Raw genomic sequence first — 10,350 nt, 5'->3', positions numbered from 1 at the left:
GGGGAGAGGGAGAGTGGGCGGGGCCCCACTGGCGGGAGGAAGAGGGAGGGCGGGAGAAAGAGGGAGAGTGGGCGGGGCCCCACTGGTGGGAGAAAGAGGGAGAGTGGGCGGGGCCCCACTGGTGAGGTGGGAGAAAGCGGGAGGGTGTGCGGGGCCTCCGACTGCGAGAGGACAGTGGGAGCGGCGTTCCCCATAGGGTGGGAGGGCAACGGGGAATCCACCTGCAAGAGGACAGTGGGAGCGGGGCACCTGAAGGGTGGGAGGGTGCGCGGGGTCTCCACCTGCCGGAGGACCGTCGGGGCGGGGCCCACATAGGGTGGGAGGGGTGCGCAGGGCTCCACCTGCCGGAGGACTGTCAGGGCGGGGCGCCCGAAGGGTGGGAGAACGGCCAGGGGTGGGCCATGGTGGCTTGTGGGAAAAACCTGGGCTGATGGCGCCGGGGAGTGGCAGGCAGGGCACTCACGCTGAACGGCTGATTCTCTCTCAGGGCGACTCTGGGGGCCCCTTGTCCAGTGTGGAGGCCGATGGTCGCATCTTCCAGGCCGGAGTGGTGAGCTGGGGCGATGGCTGCGCGCGGAGGAACAAGCCCGGCGTATACACCAGGCTCTCCATGTTTCGGGGCTGGATCAAAGAGCAGACTGGGGTGTAACAGCCAGTCCACAGAACACCCCAGCGTGCAGGCCTGCAGACTGAGGACAATGGCTGGCCTGCGTCCCCCTTGGGCCCTCCAGAGCCCAGATTGTGAACTGAATCCCCGGGACTCAGGCAGTGAACCCCCAGATGGTGAACCCTCAGATGGTGAACCCCCCAGATGGCGAACCCCCAGATGGCAAACCCCCAGATGGCAAACCCTCAGATGGCAAACCCTCAGATGGCGAAACCCCAGGTGAAGAACCCGCAGATGGTGAACCCTCAAGTGGCGAACCCCTGGATGGCAAACCCTCAGATGGCAAGCACTCAAGCGGTGAACCCCCAGATGGTGAATTCGCCAGAGGGCCTCTTTCTGCCTCGGTCTCCAAGTGGGGCTGGGGTGTGGGAGGAGGAGCCCCAAACCGGGCGGCGGCGCTGCTCTGGAGATCCACTGCCTCTGTCTCTGAGGAACGCCTGTAACTTTGCCGCCACCGCCTCTTTCGGGGGGCTGGCAGGAGGGCTGCTGGCTCTGGGCTGTGGGGTCCAGGGTCATACTCTTCGGAAGACCTAGACCACAGTACCCTGGAAAATAGACGGCATGGACTTGAATGACTTCACAAACTCCTGGGATGGGTCTGGTGTGTGCGTTTGTGTGTATGAGTAAAACATTTCTTCCTAGGTTAATTTTTTTCTTACGGGAGCCGATGGCCTCCCCCTCTCCCAGTTGCAAGAAACCTGGGTTAAATTCCCCTAAGCACGGACTTTGGAGTCAGGTCGAGCGTGGGCAGCCAAAGTGCCCGTTCTCTAGGCCAGCCAGAGCTGTGTGTCTGCTCTTATCTGTGGCATCTGAGACCTGCCCTGACGGGAGGGCCCTTGGTGGGCAGCACAGCAGTTGCCCAGGCCTAAGTCCAGCCCAGAAGGAAGAGGATGCTTGGTCACAAGGAAGATGAATGGGAGCCTGGCTTTCTGCTAAAGGAGAGGCGGTCACATGAACAGCGTGTGTGCACGGACTAGTGGGTGTGCATGGATTCTCTGTTTACCTGGGGTGGCTCAGGGGGATAGTGTCAAGGAGTTGGGAAGAGGTTAGGGAGCTCTTGTCCTGGGGCTTTGAAGTGGCCTCTTGGAGAACATGGAAGCCTCTTGTATGCCAAGCCTTGTTGTAGGAGGTGGGATTGGGGAGGGGAGTAGACCTAGGAAGAGAAAACAAGGGGTTCTTGTCATGAGGGCAGGCCAGCACTGTCCTCAGCCTGCTTGTCACTGTATCTCAGGGTCTAGCTTGGGCTCACAGGAGATACTAAGACATGTTTGTTGACTGAATGGTCTTTGCTCTCTGTGAGTTAGGAAACAAAAGGGAGGAAAGATGCAGTCTATTTGGCACAATCTGGGGAGACTTCTTGGAGGAGGTGGGGTTTCAGCTGCCTCTTAGCCTGAATGTTTTACCCTTTGAGGGAGGGAGAAGTGCTGTCTTGATAGTTGTGCAGGCTTCTGTGTTGGATTTTCCTTTTGCCTTCAGGGGCCCAGGATAAGGGAAAAGAAAGAGTATCCATTCGTAGCAAGGTGTGGGAGGTAGGAAGAATAAAGATGACGTCGAAAGACTACTGTGCATATTGTAAAATGTTGTAAATGCCACTCCTTTCTGCCCCTGATGTGGTCCTCCACTCCCAATTGTTCTGACAGAGGGTCCCAGTGTCAGTGCTGAGCAAGAGGCTACATTAAATGGAGAAGTGCCACGTGACGTGTGGGGTCTGGTCACTCAGCCAGCCAGGGCTTGTGCAGTCATGGATGTGGCTGCCCACAGTGTGGCTCAGGGGGGCCAAACCAGCCTGTGCCTACCCCAGTGCTCCACTCCTGCTGTGGACCAACATCCACCCTCTAGGACAGACAGGTGGACGGGGCCTCAGAAGACATTCGCCGTAATAAGAGCCTTTCTCCTGAAAGCCCGGAGCCTCTCTGCAGCTATGTCCGAGGCTGGTGTGGCAGATCAGACTCATTGTTTCCCACCTAGGGAGCATGTTAAAGTACAGGTGCCTGATCCTCTAGGGCCACTGCACCCACCTACTCCAGAAGTCTGAATGGTAGGTCTGGGATGGCTGCTAGGCATCATTTATAACAGTGTCTTAGGCTGGTTTCTCTAGAGAAGCAAAACCAGTAAAGTGTATAAACATATATATAAAGACCAAAAATCTGTTGCCATTGAGTTGATTCTGACTTACAGCGACTTTATAGGATAGAGTATAACTACCCCATAGGATTTCCAAGGTGCAGCTGGGGGGTTTGAACTGCTGACCTTTTGGTTAGCAGCCGAGCTCTCAACCTTTTATGCCACCAGAGTTCCAGAAATACATATAGTGATTTATATCAAGGAAATGGCTCATGTGCTTGTAGAGGCTGGAACGTCCCAAGTCCGTGAGTCTGTGGGTCAGGATAGAGGCTTCTCCTGATTCATGTAGCCACAGGGGCTGGTGAACCCAAGATTGGCAGGTCAGACAACAGGGCTTTTGCTCACAGGCTGTGAAGATCGACGAATCCCAAGATCAGCAGACAAGACGGCAGGTAAACTGATAGCTCAAGTCCCAAGAACCAGAGGTCAGGTGAACAGGAGCCAGCTGCAGCGTCCAGAGCAAGCAAAAAGCCCACGAGCCTTGCCAGAAAGTTCACTTATATTTGATGCAGGCTACACCCCCAAGGAAACACTTCCTCAACTGATTGGCTACTCATAGCAGATCCCATCATGGAGGTAATCACATTATATCAGATCTCATCATGGAAGTGATCACTTCCAAACTACATCATAACTGCAAAATCACTGAGAATTATGGCCCAGCCAAGTTCACACACAGCCTTAACAATCATAGTCCACCCCTTGTCCCCTTGGCACCTGTACACATCTCCTTAAACCATAATCGCTGAATAAAGACAATTATAAAGTCATATTTATGCCTAACATGATACAACAAACACACAACAGAATATGCACTAGCCCTGTTTACATCTTACATTTTATAAGTAAAGGAAACTAAAATATTTGATGCACACATACAAGGCAGAAATAACAATTACAGTCCTCGTTTCTGCAACTGGTCATGTGGTCATAAATGGTATTTAGAACTACCTTCTTCCACCACTCATTCCGGATTCCCTTTTCCTTCAGCAAGCACCTCAGCTGGTTGTGGTTCTTTGCCTGCCAGGGTGACCCAAACCTTCATTCCTGAAGGATCTGAGCTGTTAGTAATCTTAGAAATGGGTTGCTGTAGTTTTCCATTGACTTTAATCACAGGGCATAGTAGTACTAAGAGATGCCCTAAGGCATATTCCTGCTTTCCAGACATATTCTTCTTTATCTCCAATATGTAATATCAATCTGATTTCCCCTTGATAATCAAGATCAGTCATGCCAGCCAGCATAGCAACTCTTCTTGTGGATCCAGAGGCATGAGGAGCCCAAAATGGCCAGGTGGCATTCTTAACTTTCAGTTCAATAGAATCAGGGATGCGTCTCTAGGTGGGAACATTCCTCCCTTTGGAACTAAGTCCTCTAAACCTGCAGAGCATAGGGTCATGGAGATAGGAAGCAAAAATTTTCCAAGTGGGTCACTAAGGGTAATAGCGACTGGTGCTACTCCCTTTTCCACTCCTTGATTCCTGGACCCATGAATCCTGGCTGTGGTGGAAACAGGACCATATATTGCGCACTGGTTTAGAGCATATACAGCCTCCTGGAGAACATTGCCCCAACCCTGCAAGGTATTGCCACCTAGCTGGCACCCGAATTGTATCTTTAAAAGGCCATTCCATCATTCTATGAAGCAAGTTGCTTCAGGATGATGGGGAATCTTGTAAGACCAGTGAATTCCATGAACATGGGCCCACTGCCACACTTCATTTGCTGTGAAGTGAGTCCCTTGATCTGAGGCAATGCTGTGTGGGATACCATGATGGTGGTTAAGTCATTCTGTAAGTCTACAGATGGTAGTTTTGGCAGAAGCATCGCGTGCAGGGAAGGCAAATCAGTATCCAGAGTAAGTGTTTATTCCAGTAAGAACAAAACGCCCTTTCCATGATGGAAGCAGTCCAATTAATCAACCAGCCACCAGGTTGCTGGCTGATCACCTTGAGGAATGGTGCCATATCGGGGACTCAGTGTTAGTCTCTGCTGCTGGCAGATTAGCACTCAGCAGTGGCTGTAGCCAAGTCAGCCTTGGTGAGTGGAAGTCCATGTCACTGAGCCTATACATAACCTCCATCCTTGCCACCATGACCACTTTGTTTATGAGCCCATCGGGCAATGATGGGAGTGGCTGGGGGAAGAGAATGACTGATTTCCACATAATACATCACCCTATCCACTTGATTGTTAAAATCCGCCTCTGCTGAGGTCACATTTTGGTGAACATTCACATGAGACACAAATATCTTCACTTCTTTGGCCCATTCAGAGAGGTCTATCCACATACCTCTTCCCTGTACCTCCTTGTCTCGAATTTTCTAATCAAGTTCCTTCTAAGTCCCTGATCATCCAGCCAAACCATTGACGATAGCCCATGAATCAGTATACAGTTATACGTCTGCCCATTTCTCCTTCCAAGCAAAGTAAACAACCAGGTGCTCTGCTGGAAGTTCTGCCCACTGGACGGAATTCCCTTCACCACTGTCCTTCAGGGAGCTCCCAGAAAGGTACTGTGGTGCTGCTGCTGTCCGCTTTTGAGTGGTGCCTGCATATCGTGCAGAACCATCTGTAAACCAGTCATGAGTTTTCTCTTCCTCAGTCAATTGATTATAAGGAATTCCCCATGAGGCCATGGGTGCAGACTGGGAGATAGAAGGTAATATGACAGGAGTGGAGACCATGGGCATTTGGGCCACTTTCTCGTGCAACTTGTGCCTTCAGGTCCTGCTTGGGCCAGAACCCGTATATACCACTTACATTTAATGATAGAGTGCTGCTGTGCAAGTCCAACTTTATGACTCTGTGTGTCAGACAATACCCAGTTCATGATGGGCAGCTCAGGCCTCATGGTGACTTGGTGTCCCATTGTTAAACATTCAGTCTCTACTAAGGCCCAGTAACAAGCCAAAAGCTGTTTCTCAAAAGGAGAGTATCTGCAGAGGATGACAGGGCTTTGCTTCAAAATCCTAAGGGTCTACACTATGATTCACCAATAGGGGCCTGTCAAAGACACCAAACAGCATCTCTATCTGCCACTGACAATTCAAGCGCCATTATCCCACACCCTTAGTAGTCATTTCCACACATATTCCCCAGATTTCTGACAGTACATATTTGAAAAGTCAAGCAGTTCTTTTGGAGCATAGCTTTGCCTGGTCACACTTCGTACTTTTATCTTTTGAGGCTTGCTGGGACTTTAATTATAGTTCTAGAAGCCAAAATCGGTGGTGGGGATTTTTTTTTTAGAACATTCAGCATTGTCTTGTAAGGCATCTGCTTCAGGTGATGCCCCAGGCAATGACTAAGACAAAGGCTCTTCAGACACCCGTTGCTGTTGAGTTGATTCCGACTCATAGCAACCCTATAGGACAGAGTAGAACTGCCCCATAGTGACCCTATAGGACAGAGTAGAACTGCCCCATATGGTTTCCAAGGAGCACCTGGTGGATTCGAACTGCTGACCTTTTGGTTAGCAGCCATAGATCTTAACCACTACGCCACCAGGGTTTCCTCTTCAGACACAGCTGGGTTAATCTCATCAGATGAAGGTGGAGGGGCTAATGGTTTTACTGAGGAGGGTAGCTTAGCAGACAAAGATGGAGTAATCTCTTCAGATGGGAGTGAGAAGGCTGGTTCTGTTGGCAGGATTGAGTCAATGGAATTTAGGGGCTCAGCATCCCCAGCTTCCTGATTATCTGCCCATATGTCCCCATTCCAAGTTTCAGGGTCCCATTTCTTTCCAATCAATGCCTTCACTTTAACTCCAGACACCACATGAGGTTGAGATTTGAGTTGACGTAATTCAGCCACTCTTACAATAAGACTCTGGGTTTGATTTCCAGCAATATCAGCTCTGTTACTACAAGAAATAAGGCTTTATTTCAAGGCACAAGTGGAAACTTTGAGGTCATTTTTGTGGCACTTGAGCTGTGACTCTGAAGCCCTGAGATCATCTCTTTCTTTCACCACTTTTTCTAACAAAAGTAGGATCAACGAACCAACTTCCTATACTTCTCATTATGACAAAATTGTAGAAAGATATCAAACATGTGATCACCCAGAGCCTCACCTCTCACCAATACCTGATCTATTGGTGGTGATATTTTGCCACCTCACAGCATGGATTAGCAGTGTCCTCTTTACTACTGGAAGCAGAGTCATCAACATGTTTAAAACTAACCAGATTTGAAAACCAATTTAGGAAACTCATCCTTACAATTTTGTTTCTCTAGAACCACTCTCAGTACCAAACATCTTAGGCTGGGTTCTCTAGAGAAGCAAAACCAGTAAAGTGTATAAACATATATAGAGAGAGATTTATATCAAGGAAATGGCTCATGCGGTTGTAGAGGCTGGAACATCCCAAGTCCGTGGGTCAGGGTAGAGGCTTCTCCTGATTCGTGTAACTGCAGGGGCTTGGGAACCCAAAACTGACAGCAGAGCTCTTGCTCACAGGTTGTAAAGATTGACGAGTCCCAAGATTGGCAGGCAAGACGGCAGGTAAGCTGCTAGCTTAAGTCCTAAAAATTGGAAGTCAGACAAACAGGAGGCAGCTACAGGATCCAGTGCTAGCAAAAAACCCACAAGCCTTGCCAGAAAGTCTACTTTATATTTGATGCAGGCCACACCCACAAAGGAAGTCCCTTTCAACTGGTTAGTCACAGCAGATCCCATCATGAAGGTGATGACATTATATCAAATCTCATCGTGGAAGTGATAACTGCCAAACTATGTCATAACTGTCAAACCACTGAGAATCATGGCCCAGCCAAGTTGACACTCAAGGATCACAGGCAGATGCCACCCAGGAACCTGTTTGGGGTGCAGATTTGCAGGCCTTACCCAGACTTCTGGAATCAAAAACTCTGGAGTAGGGTCCAGCAAACTGTGTTTTAACAAGCCACTTAGGTGATCCTGATGCACACTAAGGTTTGAGATCCACTGTTTTATCCATGGTCCTTGCCACTCAGAGTGTGTCCATGGGCTAACAGCATAAGCATCACTTGGGAGCCTGTTAGAAATCATGTGGGTGCTACCTCACATCTGCACTTAGTAAGGTCCTACTCTTCATATGCACATTTAAGTTTGAGAAACACAAGTCTGTGTTATTCTAAAACGTCTCTGGTAATTCTGGGGCAGGTTTGGGGGCTGCAGTTCTAGCAGGTGGGATGTTGTTCTGGTGAGGGTGGTGGGAGCGACCCTGTAAGCATGAAGAAAATAGCACCTAGAAATGGGGGGAGGTCCAGTGAGGTGGGTGATGTACTCAGTCCCCCACAATGTAGCCTCAGGGGCTACTGCTCACCCAGCAGCGTTTGAGCCCATCTTGCATGGTCCACTCATGCCCAAAACCGTAGTTACAGGTGCACTGGGTACGGATGGGCTGGTGATGTCATCTCTGGAAGTCTGCCTGAACTTAGAGACACACTGGATGCCTGGAAAAGTCAGTGAAGTTTTGATGCTTTAAAGAGATGGTAGAGGTTGGGGCAATCATGAAGTTTGGTATGGCTGGTGTGTGTGTATTAAAGATTGTGTTGGTCTGAAAATACGAGGGTAAGTCAAAAAGTATTGCCAGTAGGGTCCCAGTTCATACATTCACGGGTTTATTCCAAACAAAATGTGTTTAAACATGTGTCTCTGATCAGAGGATGGTTGCAGGCAAGTTGTCTCAGTAATACACTTAGTCTCATTAGGGTGCCTTCAGAAAAAAAAGGATACTTTTTGTGCCATGGAAAAATGATTTTGAGGTCAGGGCTAATATCAAATTATTAACAAAACTCGAGTGAACATCTTCCCAAATCACTGAAGCTTTGCAACAAGTTTATGGGAATGCTGCCCCACATAAAGCAGTTTTTAGATGGATCAAATGTTTTAAGAGAGGTCGGGAAGACATCAAAGATAAGCCAAGAGAGGGAAGACTGCTCAGAAGGTTATGGCGACTATTTTTTGGGACTGCAAAATCTTGGTAGATTTTCTCCTAGGACACGGGACAATCATGGGGGCTTATTATGAAGAAGTTTTAAGAAAATTGAAAACGGCATTGGTGAGAAAAAGGCCAGAAAAGTTGTGCTCATTCCTCCAGGGTAGCAAGGGCTGTCCTATGAGAATTTTGTTGGAAAACCTTACCCCATCCGCCCTACAGCCCTGATCTTACCCCTTCAGACTTCTTTTTGTTCCAAAAACTGAAAGAACATTTAAAAGGAACACTATTTGTGTCCCTCGAGGATGCCGAAACTGCCGTTTTGACGTGCTGTAAATCAAAGAGCGCAGAATTCTTCACGGAAGGATTACAGAAATGGAAACACACCTTCAGAAGTGTATAGACCTAGATGGAGGATATGACGAGAAACAATAGCTTCATATTTTGGTATTTTTAATAAAGGTTTCTATGATTTTGTAGCAATACTTTCGTTTGTTTTTTGGATTGTACTTTAGATGAAGGTTTACGGAGCAAACTAGCTTCTCATTAAACAGTTACTACACATACTGTTTTATGACATTGGTTAACAACCCCACGACATGTCAACACTCTCCCTTCTCAACCTCGGGTTCCCTATTACCAGTTTTCCTGTCCCCTCCTGCCTTCTACACCTTGCCCTTGGGCTGGTGTGCCCCTTTAGTCTTGTTTTGTCCTATGGGTCTGTCTAATCTTTAGCTAAAAGGTGAATTTCCAGAGTGACTTCATTACCGGGCTAAAAGGGTGTCCGGGGTCCATACTCTCCGAGGTTTCTCCAGTCTCTGTCAGGCCAGTAAGTCTGGTCTTTTTTTGTGCATTAGAATTTTGTTCTGCATTTTTCTCCAGCTCTGTCTGGGACCCTCTAATGTGATCCCAGTCAGAGCAGTCAGTGGTGGTAGCCTGGCACCATGTAGTTGTACTGGACTCAGTCTGGTGGAGGCCATGGTAGTTGTGGTCCATTAAACCTTTGGACTAATCTTTTCCTTGTATCCTGTTCTCTTCATTCTTCCTTGCTCCTGAAGGGATGAGACCAGTGAAGTATCTTAGATGGCTGCTCACAGGCTTTTAAGGCCCCAGATGCTACTCACCAAAGTAGAATGTAGAACATTTTCTTTATAAACTATATTATGCCAATTGGGCTAGATGTTCCCTGAGACCATGGTCCCCACAGCCCTCAGCCCAGTATTTTGGTCTCTCAGGAAATTTGAATGTGTCTATGGAACATCCATGATCTTTCCTTGTACAAGTTGTGCTGGCTTCCCCAGTATTGTGTACCGTCTTACCCTTCACCAAAGTTACCACTATCTATTGTCTATCTACTGTTTTTCCATCCCCACCCCTCCCATCCCTCATAACCATCAAAGATTGCTTCTTTTTGTGTGTAAACCAAAATGAGTTTTTATAGTAGCGGTCTCATACAATATTTGTCCTTTTGTGATTGACTTATTTCACTCAGCATAATGCCCTCCAGATGCATTCATGTTGTGGGATGCTTCACAGATTCATCATTCTTCTTTCTCGTTGAATAGTACTCCATTGTGTGTATGGACTATAGTTCGTTTATCTATTCATCTGTTGATGGGCATCTAGGTTGTTTCCA

General features: G+C 48.1%; 1 protein-coding gene across 2 annotated transcripts in view; it reads left to right on the top strand.

Moving 5' to 3' along the window:
- The window catches only part of ST14 (ST14 transmembrane serine protease matriptase), a 64,989-nt gene extending 63,774 nt beyond the window's left edge, over positions 1-1,215 (top strand). For both annotated transcript variants that reach the window (XM_023734059.1, XM_023734058.1), the window contains exon 19: positions 488-1,215. In XM_023734059.1, coding sequence (XP_023589827.1) covers positions 488-649 — 162 coding nt within the window. In that variant the 3' untranslated portion in view covers positions 650-1,215. The remainder of the gene's footprint in view (positions 1-487) is intronic.
- Positions 1,216-10,350: the final 9,135 nt, after the last annotated feature.

The sequence above is a fragment of the Trichechus manatus genome, unplaced genomic scaffold, assembly GCF_000243295.1.
Source record: "Trichechus manatus latirostris isolate Lorelei unplaced genomic scaffold, TriManLat1.0 scaffold00064, whole genome shotgun sequence".
NCBI classification, from domain to species: Eukaryota; Metazoa; Chordata; class Mammalia; order Sirenia; family Trichechidae; genus Trichechus; species Trichechus manatus.
This window is presented reverse-complemented; position numbering and strand designations above follow the sequence as displayed.